At 42.5% G+C, this 20,565-nt stretch overlaps 1 protein-coding gene across 5 annotated transcripts in view; it reads right to left on the bottom strand.

Moving 5' to 3' along the window:
• LOC138582108 (uncharacterized) overlaps nucleotides 1-20,565 on the bottom strand; it is a 673,069-nt gene that overhangs the window by 195,038 nt on the left and 457,466 nt on the right. For all 5 annotated transcript variants that reach the window (XM_069653080.1, XM_069653077.1, XM_069653079.1 and 2 more), the window contains exon 6: nucleotides 6,230-6,300. In XM_069653080.1, the coding sequence (XP_069509181.1) occupies nucleotides 6,230-6,300 (71 nt within the window). The remainder of the gene's footprint in view (nucleotides 1-6,229; nucleotides 6,301-20,565) is intronic.

The raw sequence follows: 20,565 nt of genomic DNA, 5'->3' as shown, positions 1-20,565 counted from the left end.
ACCCGTTGAGAGCATTGTCCTGTTACTTTTCTCTACTAACCACCAGAGTTTGAGGCACACTTCCCTTACGTACCAAAGCCTCAGGCGAAGGGAGAGTGTATAGCACAAAATGAATATATATTCTCCCTGCCCCCTACAGATGGCTAGTTTATGTGGTTGTAGGATACACAGAGGAGGCAGACTCGGAATGTAGTTTAAACCTCCCCTATTATTCAATGGAATAAATCAATTGAAGCAAAACTGCAATGCTGGGTTACTTTACCTCTTCAATTTCGCATGTCTTCTCCCAGTAAAACAGTCTAGGTAAAGGTTCTTCTCCTTTCTCCTATTGCTCTTCTTAGGCCCAACGCTCCTCTGGGTCTTCCTCGGCAGAAGGATGCCCTGGGATGCAAGACATGTAACAATGTAGAGAGATTTCCTCCCTTTTATAGCCCCACCTGCATACTGCAGGCAATCCTCTTCTTCCTTCCTCGGAACAACCAATTCCTTCTCTTAATAGTAAGCCCCACCGCCTGTAATGGCTGCCATTCTTCCCTCGTGTCCTCCTGTTCTGCTCCAGGCTCACAAAGCATCTTTCCCCCTGTTGCTGGCCGGTTGTTGTTCTTGTTTAAGGAACAGGTAACGTTTCCCTGTCCCACTGTATTGGGTCCCTTTCACCGGCCCCAGTGTGGTCCCCTACTGTGGCAGCAATATTATTGCTTGTATTTGCTGTGTCCCTGTTCCCTGCTCTGTATTTCTTTCCAGGTGGCAAGTGCCACTTCCCTGAATGCCGTGCTCTCTGCGTTCCTTGCTGCTACAGCCAGCGTCTCTCCAGCGAGTGCCGCACTGGCCGCTGTCTCTTCAGCAGCTGATGTGCCCGAGAATGTGGAGTTCACCATGCTGCATGTGGTGTTTCTAGAAGCGGTGGCGGTTGCCTCTTCCCGAAATGCTGAAGAAACCGGTCTCACTCCGAGTGCCATGCTGTTCACTGTGACCGTCGAGACCGTTGGGGTTGCAGCTGTTGCATCACTGTGGTATTCCCGGTAGCCACCGTGGTCTACACATTCTGTGTTGTATGATTAAGCATTCTATGCCATTAATGACAGAGGATACATGGCAATATACAGTCCCTCTTAAGATGTCATGGGGGTGAATCTTGGCAAGTACATGGAACAGACACTGTAGTTGTAGCATGTAGAAATCCATATTTGATGTATTTCCTCAATCACAGTCAATATGCTGTAATGTGTAGTTCACCCTATTTACCTACATATCCAGATTGGAAACCCAAAGAGGCTGGATTTTGGTGGACAACTAAACAGCTTAACAAAGCAATAAAGAAAGGTAAATGTGAACACATTACAAATGCCTAAGGCATTCCAGTAGATTGGAATCTTGGTGGCAATGAATGTCATAAAAGGCACAAAGGTTTAAGCGTAGGGCCACACATAGCTTGGACTTCACAAAACATTTCACAAATCTGTGCCATTTCCATAGGCAAGGCATGTCAGTTAATGGCAAAGCAAGCACCTTTAATTGAGGTCGTTAGCAAAATAGACACATGGGGAAGGTCAGGTAATTGGTTAGCAATCCTAGACAGGATAGGTCACCTAGAAAGGGCTAATAACAAAAGGGAGGTGAAAGAAGCTGAACCTACCTGGAAGAAAGCTGTCCTGGAAGTCCAAGGACTGGTTGAACTGCCCATCGAGATGACCCATTGTGCAGTTGATGAGAACTTCATTGCATTGCAGTAGGGAATCTGCAAGCTGAGGGATGTGGTAGTAGATATGGTGCAGATCATCAAAGAAGACTTGGACACTTTACAAGATGAATAACATCAGACTTCCTGGATACACTGTTTACAGGTGTTCAAGACTGGGCTATCATCACACAGCGAGACCACGTGACAGAACGGAACCAACAGAGACAAGCTCAGAGACAGGCCATTTCAGAGTCCACCTACACTCTGCTGAGTGTAATAAAAAAATTAAAAAATTATGGAATATCAGCGTGGGATAAAGACTTTGTCATGGACACTGCATGGGATCCTGAACATTCCCGTGCCAGCAGAACACCTATGTTGTGTGAAGAACTGCAGTCCTTTGGCACCATGCACCAAGTAGACAAGCAATGTCTATGAGGTGCCATATACCCATGCCAGTGTGACTCATGAGGACTCTACAGTACAACTGTATTCCCCCAAGGACTTTGTGGGAACACCCCATGCATGATGCCAGGGCCTTTCTAAGATCAGCCCATGTGAACAGAAGTCAAACTCTCCCAAATGCATGCTGAGTGCAATTCGAATGAAAACCTTCAGTAGCAACATTCTAGTACTACCTAATGGATCCTACATTGTACAGTTTAACGCTTCATGCTGTGGTGTGCCTTTGGGGATTGAAAAAGAAGTTTGAAGCACGAAAATATTCTGATTATTAATTGTTAACAAGCTCATTACATAAGGTACAACAGATGGAGAGAAAGGAATTATTGATAGAGAAAAGGAAAAACAGGGTATTTAAGGTATATAAGTGTTATGAAAATTGAATAAGAAATTGTCTGAAGGGGGAGCATACCCATAATGAGTGCATTTAGAATCCTCTTCTAAAAGTAAAAGGGGAATTGAGTGTTGTTTTGCAATAGATGTCGGTTAAGCCTCACTGAAATATCCCACACGCACAAGAAGATAGTTTAAATATATTCCTTGATTTCTCTTTTTGTGTTTGTGGGGATTGCCAGCTTGATCACTGTGTCAAAGGTGGTAACGTGTTGCAACACCATTCTTCATCCACCGGTACAGACTGAGCTAGTGCTATTGAATTGGTCTGAGGTGAAGCAAACGCCTCTGAAGTTGCCGCTCTTACCACTGAGACTGGCATACCTCCTGCATAGGAAAATACACACTAGCACCACAGAGACATTCGTGGAAGCATCAAACAGAGCACTGAAATTGGCCAAAGGCCGGCTGGAGAGAACACCAGACTGGTCAAAGGTGATCCAAACCCTGTTGGAAAGCACCACCCCAACAAATGGGAGCTCCAGCCAGGATACATTATGAACTAGCTGACAAATACAGTCTTTTCTTTCAAACCATTGAAAAGTATTCTGGACTTCTTCGGAAACATAGACTGGGGGATCACACCTGTGTTCTACATCGTCACAGCTGGATTTATCCTGATCATCTTTTTATTTCGTCATGACAAGTAACAAAGAACTTGTTGAATGCACCAAAGCTGTATCCCGACTAACAGAGGAGAACTGTTTGGAACTTTTCATGTGAAGAACATCCACTCATCTCTGATTCATCAGCGACCATCCGCGACTGAAGATTGTCTGCTGAGCAGTACCTGCTGCTCTTCTAAAGAAGATAAAATGTTTATGTTTCAGTATTTAGTGACCAGTGAAGATCCTGAGTGAACACATTTTAGCTAATAAGAATTATGTAATGTTTTAAATGCTTTTCTGTCTCTTCACTCTTATTTCCATGATCCCTATGATCCCTCCATGGCTTGTTCTACGGCTTATGGGGGTGGAGGGGTGACATGTATTTTCATGTCTAAACATGTTCAAAGCGGTATATTTGAGTAATAGGCCCAAGCCGTTGATGCAAATGCAGATTCATATTTAGTAAATGTGAGCACTGCCTTAGAAATGCACTCTGAATTACATTACATCAGTGTCTTCATTTGAGAGTCTGGGATGGGAGCCAAGTGACCTTGTTATTAGAACTCTATGGCTGTTTTAGTAAACAATCCCTCTGACTGCTCGCCAGGCTTTCTGGGATGAGCGCCAAGTGTTCTGGTAAATGGTAAACAAAATTGAGATAGCAATATAAAAGAACTACAAAATGATGGAAGTACAAAGATTCCTGCTGAGCTTTTTGCTGTGAAGCAGCTAATGGAAGTGGGTGGGTGAAAGGTGCATTAGGTTTGTTCTTGAGACATACCAACGTTTTACTTCGTAGGAAAGATGATGAGCACTGATACTAAGCCAGGGGGCTTGATAGCTCGTTGTTTAACCAACTTTAAGCTGCTGACGGATAGATATGCTAATATTAGGTGTAAACAGTGGGAGCCCAGAGAGTACACAAAAGGGCTGCGTTTGGAAGCCGGAGAGATTTTGGCTGTGCGCTGCTCCAATGGGAGCTGGCAAGAAGACCGGAGGCAGGAAGAGGAAGAAGCACTGCACTCTATGCATGGGGGAGGGGGGTCAAGTCCCCCCTTTTTTCCTGGCTGGATTTTAAAGCCACTAAACCTGAAATGTGAGCATTACTTTTTGACTGAGTTTTCTATTTTTGTGTGTTCGTCTGTCCCTGTTTTATTTTGTACCCTGAGGCTTACGGGCGTGCGGCGCTATAGATGCAATAAATAGTCATAAATAATAATATTTTTTTCCTATTTTTTATGCTTTTTGATTACAAGACCATGGTGTTTTTATTGGTGTTTTTTGTTATTTATTGATTTGTTATTTTTGTTTCACCCACCATTGATAGCATAGTGACCATTATGGTAGCAAATTTTCTTTGTTACTTATTTTTTATAGATTTACTTTACACCTGATAGCGTAAGAAGGATTCATTGAGTAATCATTATTGAGTGTTTTGTCGGAAGCATTTGAAAATTAACATTTTGTGGGACGTCTAGTTGAATGTATTGTGCACTGGTGTATTATATATGGTTTAATAGACTTATGGAGGGTTACTGGAACGTGTGAGCGGAGGACTATCAATAAAATATAATTTGACATTAATAAGCCTCTCCTGTGCTAATGAGTGAGAGTAGTTGCTTGCTGCAGGGGGTTGTTGTTCACTCTTTTTACTGATGCACAGTGACATGTATGTGCTTTACCCTACCCTCTACTCTTACCACAGTCCCTGCTGGGGGTCTTGGACACTCCCGTAGGGGTGGAGGGAAGGCTCTGGAGGTAGGGGTGATACAGATCACATCAGGCACATGGGGTAGAACTTCTGAGAATTGCTAATTTTCTGCCCCCAGCACTCAGGATAAAATTGACCAATGGACAAATATGAATCCTTATCCTTATCATTTTCTGTATTTCCTTCAACACTGCAGCTTCAGACTGAATGAAATATTGCAACAGTGTAAAATTCCATCTGAAAATGGTTCAAAGTGGTGGGTCTTCGTAAGTTTCAGGATGGAATCATTACAGCATTCTCATTAGGCACAGTTGATCAATGGTCAAATATGTTTCACATTTCTTTAAAACATACCAGCAAATCCTAGCTCCAGCCACATGATTCTTGAATTGTGATGGAATGGGAAAAAACAGGGAACGGCTTCCCCTCTCATTTCTCCACGTCCACCCTATCTGATGGCAACCAGCTTGGTTCCTGCCGCATGCAGAAAATCCTCATACTGTAGTCCATTTGAATCAATGGGGCAATGGCAGGTGCCATTAAATCAATGTTAGCCGTGTGCGGAAGCAACTGGAATCCCAGGAAAGAGCCCAGAATCATAATTGGTCAAGCTCTTTCCTTCTCAATGTTGGATGTGACTATTGGAATGAGGCCCATAGTAAGATACCACACAGCACGTGAATCTGTAAGAAATGTATGTTGCACTACACACCAGCCCCTCTCCCCTCCCATGTGCAGGATCTGGTCAATCTACCACTCCTTCCTGATAGTAAACTACAGAACCGGTGAACAGTGCCATATCTAGATGCATGCTCTCCTCCATTAGGGCCTCACATTCAGAAATTGTGCTGGGCCACCCACCAGTAGGAGCTTCTCTCACCCTTCAGCCTGTAGGTGACACCACCCTACTTTCCTACAGGAGCTACAGGGCATGAAGGGCAATGGCCACCTAAAATCCAGGAGCTACAGCACCATCCCCTATGTGCAGGAGGACAAACAGCCCTTGTATCCTTTGGAATTGCACTGCCATTCACTCATCTGCAGAAGCAGCATCCATTGTCGTGCCCAACCGCCGACGTGAGAAACCTCGAATATCCTACCGGCCATCGAGAGCTGCAATCACCCTTGCATGATCTACACCAACTTTCCTAGCTGCAGGAACTGCACAGGTCTCAATCTCGCTGGACCTATACCCCTATTTCCTTCACCACTGCTAGCCTGCAGAAATTACTCTAGGTTATGCCTTCTTGCTGCCTCCACCTAAAAGACTTAGCAAAGATATGTTAGCAGCAAGGTGCTGCACCAGCCCCCTTTACATTTATTAGTTTACACGACCTCCTTATCTCAAACGTTGCACTGGCCGACCAACTGTACCTGCAGTAGCAGCACCAGTCTTCCATCTGTCTTGCAAGAGTAAATCTCAGACCCAATGAGGTATAGGAGCCCTAGAATCATGAGAAAAAGAAAGGCAATCAATGCTAAGAAAGGGAGAGTGGAGAAATGACAGAGCACAAGAGGAGTACAGGAACAGAAGGTGGGTTGGGGAACGAAGGGTATATGAATGGAGAGGGGGAGCAAGGTGTGTAATGAGGAAGAAGGGGTGTAAAAGGAACAGGGTCACAAAAGAATGTAGGACAGAGTCGCTGGTGGGTGGGCTCTGGCTCTCTAAAGTATATGATAGGTATACGTGTCCTCGGCCACAGCGTCAGCAATACATAGAGGCTCTACCCAAAGCTTCAGAAAGATATAGGTTAATTAGTATTGGATTGGTGGGTCGTGCAGGTGGAGGAAGGTGACTATAGTTCAATACAGGTTTTAATATTGTCATCTGCTAGTGATGGTTATCTCTTGAATTCAAACTAAACAGCCTATTGTTGCCAATAGGTCACCCACATGCACTCTCTCAGGACAAAAGACTCAGTACAATTTCTTAAGATTCAACAACAATAAATAATTTTTAGGTAAAAATGTAAGATATATTCAAAGAAATAATTTAATTAGCGTGTGATGCTACACCTTGATTCACATGTCCACATCACAAAAGCAAATTTACTTCACTGTATCTAACTACTTATTTCATAAATCCAAAACAAAGCGAAATATATCACTTCTCATGACTGTCAAACAAAACACATTTCTTTCATGGTTATAATGTTTTACACAGGCAACTTTATATACATATTGTTGCCGACACGTTTTGGACCCATAGGATCCATCTTCAGGGCATTAAAATTAAGTCTTTCACAAAAAGATAGATTATTGTATTCATGCTTTCATCTGCAAGCATATGATAAATCATAAATCATATTGTTACTATTTTACGGTTCGTGCTGTGTGAGTGTTTTTAAGAGCTGTTAAGTAGAACAAGATACCATACATTTTGTTCACTAACCTCAATGGTAGAGAGTTGAACTAGAGGATATAAAATCTGTTAAGAAGAACATAAAATATGTAAAGAAGAACACAAACCGTGTGTGTTAGCCATTGTTTTGCACTTGCTCTCAAAAAATGTGAAATCAAGTGGGTACAGTGACACTCACTCTACTGTCGCAGAGGGAAGGCCACCTGTCAAATCATAGGCGTTCTGTGCTGTCTCCTGCTGGTCTTTTGACCTTCTGAAATACTAGTAGACAGGGCCGTGTTAGCGCCCGTTGTGCACAAAACATCTCAGTCATAGCTCCTACTCATCAATAGGACCGCAAGGCGCAGTCGGTGTTTGCATTAATGGTAACACGGTCGCAGTGGCGGCCGTATTGAATAACCCAGTGTTTTACAGCGATTTACTAACAACCGCCATACTCTAATACCCAGCGGGTCATCATTCTTTTAAGTGGTGTTTCCAATGAAACTCAAACTAAATTGCACTTGCGGCCGTATTAAAACCACAGTGGCGGCCGTATTGAAAAACCCAGGGATTTACCTGAGATTTACTGGCAACCGCCATACTTTAAGACCCTGCGGGTCATCATTCGCTTAAATAGGGTTTCCAATGAAACTCAAATTAATTGAAGGATCATGTTGGTAGCCATATCGTACTGCAGTATAGTCTACAACATATACTTTGAGGAACTGCTAACGAAATAGAGGAGATTCAAGCTCATCATCTTTGCGTTGAGGACGACCTATGGTCGTAACACGTGTCGGCTGCAAGCAGTTATTCACCACCAGAATCTGAATAAATCATGTTTATGATAAAACAGAGCTCTCTATGGATGAATTCAAGAGATAACGGAACTGTAACACTAGCAGATGACAATATTCAAACCTGTATTGAATTATAGTTACCTTGCTGGCCCTGCGTGACTCGCCAATCCAATACTAATTAACCAGGGTCACAAAGGATGTTGCCCGAAAAGTTTATAAAAGATGGTTTCTGAGGATGCTGAGAACTCATTCTCTAAAGGGAAGCAAATGATGCACAGTGGAAGTTGACTGCAAAAGGGAGGAAGGAAAGGGGTGAATACTTCACTAGCTGGGACGAGAAAGAAGTGGTAAACTGGGGAAGGAGTGGTGCACGCATTTTGCAGAGGAACAACGTATGCATATGAGAATGAGGAGTGCAGGGTGGAGTAGAGGAATAACTGGTGCACATTAGGGAACAAGGGGTCCGAAAGGGGAATATGGGTATGAGGAGTGGACAAAGAAGCCTGGAAGCTAAGGATGCATATGCATTTGAAAAAGAGCTGCTGGGACGGTAAGAAAGGATAGATGATGGGTGAGGAGGAATAAGAAGGACTGAGATAGAATAGGGGAATGGGGCACACATGTGAAGAGAAGGAAAGAGATATGGAATTTGTAAGGACTAAAATCTAAATTAAGTTATGCACTTGTAGATCATACCTTTTTCCTATCCCAGTGGACAATCAGTGTGTAGCCACAGTAGCCCCTGTCCAGGGATGAGTCAGCTCAAGGCTCCATAACTGTCCCTGAATATCAAGCATTCTCCCTTCTGTAGATGGCATTTGATCTGCAAATTGCATCGAAGAGGGCTAGGGTTTATGTGAGCACAGCTATTCCAGAGGCCCTTGCAGGGCATATGGTGTAGAATAAATATACATGTTCAGGGAGCGGCTCCAGATGCCTGATCTGTTAAGCAGAGGGCCTTGTTACCCAATGCATCCCCATTTTCTGGAAGCATTTGAGTAATGATGGGATCCCTTGGATGCTGAAGGGATGATATAATGTCCATGACACACCATTAGATGGGGTAGAAGATAATACCATGGGAACAGCACCTCAAGCCTAAATGTATGTAATCTGGGATTGGACGAAATGGATTGAAGAAACTAAGCAAAGTCAAATATGCTATTGACAGTGCATATACAACAGCGGTTACTCATGTGAACTTGATCTTATAGTTTAACTAAGATAACTTTATAATAGCTGTCTGTGCGGTTTGAGGGCAACTCTAAATGGGAAGGATGACCCTTTCCATGAACTTTAGGGAGAGTTACACTGGCCCTCCAGAGCCTGATGGAGCAATGGGAACATCAGTTCATCAGGATCTGAAGGGCTTCCATGTTACTTTCTCTTCCCGGTCACTACAAATTCTGGTCTTGATTTGTTATGCAGCTGCTTCAGGGTCTCCCCAAACCTTCCTTAGTCCTGGTAGATCCCTGATGCAATTCATGCCATCAGCCACCGACATTGGTTGAAATCACAGAAGGGCTAGCCCTGAAGCTTTGACCTAGTCCTGTTGTAACCAAAAAAGGACAAACCTGTTGACAGTGAGTGAGTTCTGGCCCATAACAGACAGATCAGTCTGGACTGCTCTGCATATCCCAGTGCTGCATGTCTCTACAGGTACTGCCCAATATCACTGTGGGTCATTTTCCTCCCCAGTTTATTGCATTGAAGGGGCCCAACTCTGTTTGCACTTTTAAGCAAACCATTTATTTTGTTCAACTTCCCTCCTTTCCACAACGTGGTGGAAATGTGAGAAGTAAAATATAGTAAAAATCGCCTTTACTCTTTAATTTTCCACCACATTAGTGGAAAAGTGGAAATGCCACCTGCAAAATACCCTTTGCAAGCAGCATTTACAATGGATACCCATGGAAATCCGGCTGCTTTCACGAGGTGGTAATTTCAGGCAGATTCTATGGTCATACATTGCATTACCGCCAGCATGAATTCATGGAGGAGGAAACGTGTTGTCTGTCCTGCTGGTCAACTTTGACTTACAGATGGGAAAAAATAAAGCTGATCGAAAGTGGTGGAAACAGTGTTTTCTGCCACTTTAATCCACGTCATCTAGAAAATGACCGTCCCCTCCAAGTACTGTACACGAAGTTATGCACAGGATGTGCAGTGGACATTTCTCCTCACGGCGCAGGTTAAATTAGAATTAACTAAATCATCCTAGGCGGGAAAGTTATCCATGAGATAACACAAGGGACACTTTTGTAACCACTCTTACAATTTAAAGATGAAGAACATTTTAAAAAGATTTACAAGATTATGGTACGAAAAAGGGGAAAACCTCAAAAGAACTGAAAATCGATTGAGTTTATAGTAGGAATTGTGTAAAGCGTCAGTCTCTTCAAAAATGACATAAGTAATGCTTTTCAAAATATTAATTAAAAACAAAAATATTCACAATGATAACCATTAGTAGCCAACATATATAAAGAGAATTAAACATGTGATTACACTGTGTGGGCAGTGTATGCATGTTAGGGAGTGTTTGTGTGCATGTGTGTGGGGGCAGTATGATTGAGGGAAGTTTAAGTTTATGGTGGGGTAGTGTGCGTGGGGGCAGTGCATATGAGGAGGGAAATGTGTTGGGGAACACTGTGTGTGGGGGCAATAGGTGTGTGTGTGTGTGTGTGTGTGTGTGTAAAGGGCATTGTCTGGGGGACAGTGTGTGCGTGGATCATGGAGGTCAGATGTGCGGACAATGTGCATGTGTGTGTGGGTGCAGTGTGTGTGGGGGCAGTGTGTGTGTCTAAGGGGGCATTATATGGTATGTGGGGGGAGCAGTGTATCTGTGTGGGAGACAGTGTCTGTGTATCAGGGAGTGCAGTGTGTGGGGGCAGTGTCTGTGTACAGAGCAGTGTGTTTGTGTATGTGCTTGCATGTGGGGTGCAGCATGCATGGGTGTCAGGACTGTCAGGTCTGTAGTGAACAAGGTGGGGAGGTGTTTCACTTATAGGCACTGCTGAGTTTTAAGGTGATGTAGTGGTGAAAGAAAGAGAATAATAATGGCCTGGTATTGCGTGCTCTGCGACATCCTGCATTTTTCTTAACCAGTGCCTCCTTCGGAAAGAAATCAGATTGCGAGTCCTTTCCAAGATAGGGAAAGAGATCTGCAACCGTGATTGGTCCATTATTCTCTAATGAGCTATTATGGAATGTTGATGAAGGTTCCTAACTGCCTTTCATCCAGATACTTGAAGCAAGAAGATACCTAGTTCTGAGTTGGGGGCTCCTTTCTGGGCACAATTGGTGAGGATTATCAGGAAGACTGGTGAATTGCTATGTGGGACAAGCTAGAGAAAAAACTGAAGGGAGATAAATAGAGTTTGAGATTTTCTTGGCAAGACCATGTGCAAATCTTTGGTGGAGAGTGGCCGTTTGTTTGATGTAGCTAAGGAAGCCAAAGAAGGCATGAAGCTATTTCAAAGTGTGATTTAGTAAAAGTTTAATTTCTTGGCAAAATAATGATTTACCAGTAATCATGGTAAGCAGCATGAAGTAGCGCAAGCTCAGCTAACTCGAACCGGTGTGTGAGGAGTGCAATGTAGTGTGTCGAGGTAGTGTGAGCATCCAGTGATGTGTGAAGTGTCAGCATTTCTTGAGTCGCGTGTGCACGGACTGTTATCTTTGCGCAAGATTTGCAAGCTTCGTGAGAGGAAGAGGAAACGACTGAGTGGATTTGTGCACATTCATCGGCGTGCAACAAGGAAAGAACCTGAGGGCGTCCTGACACGTGGACAGAACATGAGGCTTTGTGGAGTTGTAAAAGCCTACCTTTCTTACATTGTTTACGGTCCGTATCTCAATAAAGATATTTTTTAATAGTAACATACAGAGCGCTTACTGAACTTTAGGAAAAGTCAAAGAAAGTAATTCAGAACAATTGTATATATATATTTAGGACACTTTCAAGGAAGAAGAAAAGAAAACAAGCATTCAAAAAAGTCAAGTTTCATATAGACAGCATGTACAGAATTTAGGTATTTAATAAGGATTTACACTAACTAGTTCAGTTTGAAATATAAGAGATTTTAAATATTAGGACACAGGCAAGCTTGTACATTTTTTATTTTTATTTTAATTGAAACATTCAGTTTACAATAAACTTTTGGTTCTTCACATTTCATACAAATCATTTTCATTGCTCGAAGGAATAAAACAAAAACAAAAAAACACTCAATCTGATACGTTTTCAAGACTTAAGGAAGTGAGAAAACATCTGACTTCATTTCCACATCAGGTTTCTAATGTTTATCATACCATAAAACTTAATTGCAATTTGCTATCAAAGTCTCTGATCCTCCTTTCCCAAGATCATGTCCATATAGTTGACAATTGCGCATAACAACTATATGTTGTTTCCTGATATGGCCTTGGTCCACCAAGCTTCCATATCCTGATTGAGCGGAGCAAATTTTCCAAGATGTAAAGTTCGCTGATTGGCAGTTTCACTGCAATCGATGAACAGATGTTTTATTGATTCAATTACAGAACTACAGAAACAACATGAGTTGTCAATTACGTCTTTGTCACGTCGAATCCACATCATCTCTTTTGTTTTTAATGCATTTAGTCTCAGTCTTAAAAATTGAGCGCAGTGATGACGTGATGGACAATGTTGAAGATATCTCGATTGGACATGTAACTTATTTTCGCCAACACCTAATGATATTGCAGAGTAGAGCTTTGCTCGTTTTTCTAAGTTTGTCATCCAGGAGCAGGTTTCAAATTTCTTTTTTGCTATTTGTGGTGTGTTAAACAGGTCAATTTTTTTATATCAGCTACTATAAGAATTTCATCTTGGCGGTTAAACCACATTCCTAATAGCCCTGTTAGAACACCCTTTTTATATCCACAAATATCTGATAAGCAGGAGTAGAAGAACTCATGAGCATTTTTCGCATGGCGGCAATCGATTTCCACACTACTATGCTGCGCAGAGAATTAATAGCCAATTCATGCCGCAATGCTGTCATTGAGATCTACGCCAAAAACATCCTTCCAGTATTTGCCTGTTATTCTGTTGGATGTTCCACCCTGCTTCCGAGCCAAATGAAATTGCAGGTACCACCTTTTGTAGATAGGACTTCACAGGAGCTATCATAAACTGTCCGTATTCGTTGTAAATTTTGGCAGCTTGAAGGCCAAACATCGTCATCCGGTTTATAAGATCTTGATACCAAGGAAGTTCTCGTAGAGCGGTGGTATACAGAATCCCTAGATACCTTATTGAAGAAGCAGTACTCAATGATTCGCCTGCTATCTTCCATCGAAAAGACTTGTCCTTCTTTCCCCCTGGTGGTCCGATTGACATGATTTTGGTTTTTGCTGTGTTTTTCAAGCACATTTTCAGACAGATAATCGTGTAATTTATTTAACAAGCGCTGCAGCCCTATCTGTGTACAGTCAAGAAGATTTACTTCTATACCGACACCCTTGGTAAATCCAGTCTGGCGATGATCTACAATTTTTGCTTAAATCGCCCATTTAGCCAATTTTTGTTGTAAAAATGAGCCGAAAATGTGTCCAATAGTGTCCAAAAGGGCAATCGGGCGATAATTACTAGGATCGTCCCGATTGCCCTTCTTATATATTGGAACTACAATAGCCTTTAACCATGACGTTAGAATCTGCTTTGTCAACGAAATCCTGGCAAACAGAACTTCAATAAACTTTGCCCATTGGGTTTTTTGTTTTTTTAATATCACATTAGAAATTAGGTCGGGGCCAGCTGCACGTAGGTTTTTCAGATTTTGAATTGCCAGTTCGATGTCTCCAAGAGCGATTTTCATCGGCCAGGGAAACCTGCTGTCAAGTTCTGTCACTGGAGTTTCATTTTCCGATTTTGTATATACTTTAGTAAAGTGCTTCTTCCATGTCGCTCCAGCAATTTCATTTGAAATGGCTGGAATACATTTTGTGTGGCCTTCATTCAGTATTGCCCAGATTCCACATGTGTTTTTTGTCACTAAGAGCTCCATCATGGTTTCAGCACGCTCTTGTTATCTTATTATTGCAAATGACTTAGCCCAATTACGATAGTGTTGTCATCTGGTCTTTGAGGATACCTTGGCTTCTTCATTTGGTAATTTCTTTAGCTGTCTCAGATCTCTATGAAGAGCTTTTTTTTGCGCTCTGAATTGCATGCTTATGAGCGAAGCCGAAGACCTTCGCCGATACAAAGGTCACCATAAAGTCTGTCAGCAAGGGTGCATTGTTCGAATCTCGATGTTTAGATGAATTGACTAATGTTTCATTTAGATGTCCTATTTGAAACTTGTTTATCCGTAGCCTATTTACGCCTCCATTTATGGTTACTGGTTCGGCATATTTTGAAGCAAATGGCACCCATTTCATAAACTAACAGAGCCGCAAAAGGTCGTGATCACTGTTCTTCATGGGAATCACTTGTAGATCGACAACTTTTTCAAGTACATTTCTTGAGGCCTATACATAATCCAGAATCTTGTGGCTCTGCTCTCTGTGGCAAGTAAAATTTGGTGGTTGGTCGCCCTTTACATTTCCATTTAGCATTGAGCAGTTTCTACTTTTCAGAGAGGAGAGCCAATTTTGGCCTCTTGTGCTTACTAGATTATCTGGAATATAGGTATTTGTTGTTTTGTATCTCGTGTAAGCCATGAACAATTCAAGTCACCACAAATGAGTATTGACAGATTGTTATAGGCTAGTATGGCGTCATCAATTAATTGGGTGACTGACTGTACAAAGGATTTTGTGCTGATCTTTGCAGGATTCCAATAACCATTTATTATTAACATGTGTTTGCGGTTTTAAATCTCAAGTTCTTTTGACTGAACAATTGTTCCTTGTACAAACAGAGTTGGATTGATAGACTTCAAACCACCAGTTGTTTATTTGAATCATGCTTAATAGTCCAGAGAAGGGTCGGCCAGACGCATCTTTTAAAAAGATGTTGAAGTCATCCCTCGTTTGGGGCCACTCACAACCATGTTTCTTGCAAACATATTGCAAATGTGTTTTCCAGGGACTGTCCAAACACATTAAATAGGTGCACAAAGCCTTGTGTGTTCCATGATAAAAGAACAAACGCAGACTCAGGCTCATCACGTCATAGCTATTGTTGATGATGTCGTTTTGTATGACTTGTACAATCTCGACTTCGCCGTTTATCCTGTGACACTCCTTTTATTATCGTTTCTTTTGAAGTCATCATTGATTTTCTCAAAATTACACTTTTTTCTTCCAGTGTTATTTCTTCTGTTGGGGATCGCCCTGTTGGCATAAAGCCTACTGTCTCTGGTTCAAGGGACAGATCAAAACCAAAGGAAAGCAATTAGTCTGAAGCTTTTAATATCGTGTTGCGAATTACAGACAATGTAATGTGTAGTAACACTTGGTCAGAAGTTTTTTCTGTCGGATATTCAACAATCTTGATGTTGTCTGATTGAATAGTCCGCAATAAAGGAACACAGTTAAATAGCTTCATCACATTAGTGCGATTTAAGTTTACTTCATTGTCATCTGCTTGTACATTTTGCAATCTCAGTGGCCACGTTTGTCTTTTCCGTTCCTGGGCTCTTTTTTGAATGAACCGTCGATATGTAGTGAGTCTGATGTTTCCGTTGATTTGCAGTCAGCTTCGGATTTAGTTTTGAACCCACTACAGGGGAGCTGGAGCCTTCTTCATTAATTGAGTATGTAGACAGGTCACAAAGGTTGATTGAGGCAGTAGAGAGAGAAACACTTTCTTCATCTGATGCAACGTGCCTCCTTTTATTATCTGGTTTATTTGCAGCATTTTGCCGAACAAATGCATTTTCTTTATTTGAAGTTTTTGATAGTGTACACGACTTTGCGGTCTCAGGGTGTTCAAACAAACCCATTTTAGTAGGCATAGACAAATTCTTAATGAATGTCCTTTTATTCGGCTTGGTTTGTTCATTTGGCTTTGTTTTCAGCTTTTTCCTGTTTTGCAGGACTTTATTCACTATTTTGTCCACAGATTTTGATGCATTAGTCGCTGTGTTTATTGCCATCGATTTTGCAGCTCCTGTATAAATACCAAAAGAGGCTTGAGGGGCTCCAGCTTTCACCATGTCGGTTTCTCCGCAGGGATGCCTTTCAATGGGAGTTTGACCAACAATTACCCCAGATTCAGTACTTTTTGTTGTCTTTGATACTTTTTGCAGATTCGCAATTGCGTTCCTTTCTTCAAGTGCTGGCACCTCATTATTTGGAGCCTTTATTTGTGCTGGTCTCGCATTTGTCGATGTCGCCAATCCAAGACGCATCCGCCAATGGTGTTTGCGACAGACCGATGTTATCACTTTGCAATTTTTCCAGCGCCATTGCCGTTTTGTTACAAGCTTTTGTTTTATGTGTTTTCATATAGGTGCAATTTTCTAGGGGGCAGTCGGTCTTGAGTAATGCTGCATCCATTTAACTGCTTCAAGGAGCCCCTCAGAGAAGCTGTCATTCTCACAATGCTGTCTCGATGCCAGTTCACTGAGTCGGTGTTGCCAGCGAGTAGTCAAATCTGCTTCTCTTTCCATCTGTTTTTGTAAAAAGCCAGTAAATGAGTCCATATTCTCCAATTTGTTGGTTAAGTTTGTCAACAAAGCAGCTTGGTCACTAATCGCCTTATGGAGCAATTCATATAATTTAATGAACCGAATCAGGGCAAGCGAAGAAGCCGCCAATACATTGTTGTGTATCTGTATTGAAGCGGCTGCAGAGAGACTGGCCTTTGATCCGACTTCCGTTGGTTGGTCTGCCGTAACCGGTATGTCATTTATCTTTTCAATGGGAGGTATAGGTCCAATCTGCTTTAAGTATTTATTTGCTTCGATTTGTTTCGATTTTTGGCACTAAGTGTTATCGTTTTCCGTCGAAACTCCCAACTCTTTAGACATGCCGATGTCATGACTTAAGCACGTCCTCTTCTTTGGTGGCCTTTCCTCCAAGGCGCCTTGCTCAATATTTACAGGCATTCTTGTCACTAAGGACGCTTTTTCCTGCCAGAATTCATGAGGCGTTGCACTTGCACCGAACGAGCCCCCCAGTTTTGCGTGTGAGTTATTAGTAAACCGTTCTGGATTTTGATGCGACATTGAAAAGCTTGCACTTAGCTTTTCTCTCACTTATAAGAAATCTGCCTTAAGCTGCTCGGTCTATCGGGCTTCTCGTTTGGCAAAATCACGGCATTGTCTTTGGGGAGTTCTCGAAGGCGTTTCTAAGCAGATGACTGCCTTTTATGATTTATCCAATAAAAGACCACTTGGTCTTGATTTTTTGTGTCTTTCTCTATCGGATGGTTTAGAGGCATTTTTCAAAATGTTGAGACTTGATGTTTCACTAAAGTGCTGTGACTGTGTTTCATCAGCATTAGCCATCATTTCAAGATTAACTGGGCGCAGATCTTCAAGTCGATCACAATTGCTTTTTGTGGACAAATCATGGCAAGTTAACTGATCAAGTGGAACTTGTAGATGTGCTAGTCTTTTGCTCTTAACTTTAACAGTTAACACCTGTGCACTTATGTTTGACCCGTCATTTATACTTTCATTTGCCAGCATGATGACCACGTCCTTGTGTAGATCCGTTGTCGGGATGCCAGTGAGCTCTGCGTCGGTTACATCACGAGGGGAGAAGAACACATCAGATATTTCGGCACTCTCTTGAATGTCAAATTCTTCAATCAGTTCACATTCACCGAGTGGTTCGAGGTCGTGTAATGTCAACAAATTGCTTCCTATTATCAAAACGTCTTCACCAACCGTGTCAGCTATGTCACTAGCCGGAGCGTTCTCGTGATCACTTGTCAGTGAGGAAGAGGAAATGTTTACGGGTGTCGATAAACCAGTGGGCTCTGACTCCATAGACACATCGACAACTGCTTTGGGGTTACTGGCATTTGGTACAGAATCCATTTTGTTCAGGAAAGGAGCAACCAGTGGTTTGCGTACCTTTGCCTTGGGTCCTTTAGCCATGGTCAATGCTTTTACGGCCATCCAGGGGTTCAGCATATGCTAGTGTTGCAGTGTCTTTCGTCGGGTTAATGGGCCGGCGTTAGCGGCCATCTTCCCTCTGTGGCCCGTGGCAGACTGCGGCAGACTGCAACTTGTCTTGCAACTCAGCGCGTGCCCAAAGATTTTATAGATGGAGTCGCTGTTAAGGGGCCAGAAGCAAACAATTCTCGATGTAGAAACAATGTAGCAGCAGGTGCACTGGAAAAGACTGTAGCCGACCGGCAGACTGCAACTCGTTTTGCAACTCCACGCGGCCCTCCGCGCTTGCCCAAAATTTTTATAGATGGAGTCGCTGTTAAGGGGCCAGAAGCAAATAATTCTCGATGTAGAAACAATGTAGCAGCAGCTCCTCTGCAAAAGACAGTAGCAGACCGGCAGACTGCAACTCGTCTTGCAACATTAACACTTATGGAAAAGCAGAATAAGAAAATTCAAGTCTCTAAGCATTAGCGTAGGCTAGACAGGTATGATGACGTTTGGTATGCTAGCTACAGACAATTATTTGGAGTAATGTGAGTAGGAAGGTAAAAGGATATAATCACATATCTTGTTTCAGATTACAATCCTGAGAAGAAGGCACAGTGGGGAGAATACCGATTTACCAGTGGAATCTGTCTTTTTTTGTTATTTTATCCCCTTCCCCTCTCAGGAGCTTGGCGCACAACTGAGATTTTTAGCCATTTGTGGGCCGGTATCCTGGAAGGGTCTGCGGGGTCAGCAACTTCTTGGGGCTTCAGCGACTGGGACCTTACAGAATGAAAGACCCACATTGACCGCCTGTCAGAGTTGGTATGGATCTCGGGGAGGCTAGGTTGGTGTCTTTGGGAAGTTAATAGGGGAACTGCTGGAAGAGTTAAGAGCCTCCTGGAAAGAGACCCAAGAGCTTAGCGAGAAAGCTGAGGGTTTGAGTCTTAAGGTTAAAGAGAAACCTGGTGTATCAAAGGAATTTTAAGGCAGAACTAGATATGGGTGCAGGAAGGAGTGATCCTCCTGAACTGTTTACAGAAAACGCAGTTAGGAATAGTTGGGAGAAAGAAAAGAGACACGTCCTCGGTATGCTAGGGGTTTCCTTGTTGCCAGTTCATTTAGCTTCTCCAGAGTGCTTTGGAGGGGAAATTAAGAAGGTTAAGATTTTAGTGACACAATGCAATTTGCATTTACTTTGTAGACCGGAAGCTTTCAAAAGTGCAGCTGCTAAGGTAGCTTTTATCTTGTCAAATTTAACTGGAGAAGCAGCAACTTTGTCCATTCCATTGGTTTATTGGGGAGGACCGATTCTTGAGGATCTTGCATTGTTCAAGCTGAATTTAGTAAAATGTTCAATCGTAGACTACTCCCTCAGAGTGTGGATGGTGAACTTTTGGAACTGAAACATGGGAGTAGAGATCTGGTTACTTATATCACTCATTTTAGAGCCTTGGTATTGGAGAGTGGGTGGCTGGAAGAGAAGAGAGCGTCTTTATTTTACCGGGGCCTGAAGGATGATTTGTAGGACTCTTTAGTGGTAATCACTGATAGGCCAACTTCTTGTGAGGAGCTGATTGGCTTGGTTATGCAGATGGATTGTAAGTTAAGTGAAAGAAGAACAGAAACAAGAAGGGTAATTGCTGAGGGAAGAACATGGGTTAGAACAGAGAGGTCAACAGGAGAGACTGTGGAAAGGGAAAATAGGCCTGCGGAAGGGGTGCATCAGGCAGGAACGCCATTAACTAAGAAAGAAAAGTAAAACAGGAGAGGAAATAATGTATGCTTACATTGTGGAGCTAGTGGACATTACTTGGGCAATTGCTCCCAGTACTCCTCGAAAATGTCAAGCACCGACATCACGCTGAATGTATCTTTGTATTGGGGGTGGGCGTGATTGCAGTGTAGAGGTCCGTGTGTGATTGATTCTGGAGTAAAGGACATTTTTTGGATTGGGAGTTTTCTAGGGTCTTGGGAATTCCTTTAGAACAAAAGGGGAATCCGGAACAGGTGAGGGCAGTAGATGGAACACAATTGTCTTCCAGTCCGGTGGGAATGGAGATTCAGGGGGCATGCTGGGAGGAAATAGTATTTGAATTAATTGACGCCCCACAGTTCAAGATTATTCTGGGAATGCCATAGTTGACTTATCTCAACCCAAGTACAGACTGGGGAAGACGTGCGGTGGTGTTTCAATCAGAGCTTTGTCATGAAGACTGCTTGAAGCGGAAAACAAAGGAATCGGTTTGTACTTCCCCACAGAAAGTGAGTATCTGTGTAGCCGAAAGAGCATTAAAGATGCAGATTGTAGGCGTTGCAGTGGGACAATTACTAGACTGTTATGGGAGTTATTTGATGAAGGAGAGAATGGAGAATTGCCCCCTCATTGGCCGTATGACTACAAGATAGAGCTAGAAGTTGGAACTTCCATCTCTTGTAGCAGAATCTATGCTTTGACAGAAAAGGAAAATGAACAGTTGAAGGAATACCTGGAAGAGAATCTAAGAAGGGATTCATTAGACACTCAGTCTCCAGCTG

Source organism: Ambystoma mexicanum, chromosome 3q (assembly GCF_040938575.1).
Source record: "Ambystoma mexicanum isolate Mex_15411 chromosome 3q, UKY_AmexF1_1, whole genome shotgun sequence".
Classification (NCBI taxonomy): domain Eukaryota; kingdom Metazoa; phylum Chordata; class Amphibia; order Caudata; family Ambystomatidae; genus Ambystoma; species Ambystoma mexicanum.
The sequence above is the reverse complement of the archived record's forward strand: the minus strand, read 5'-3'. Positions and strand labels throughout refer to the sequence as shown.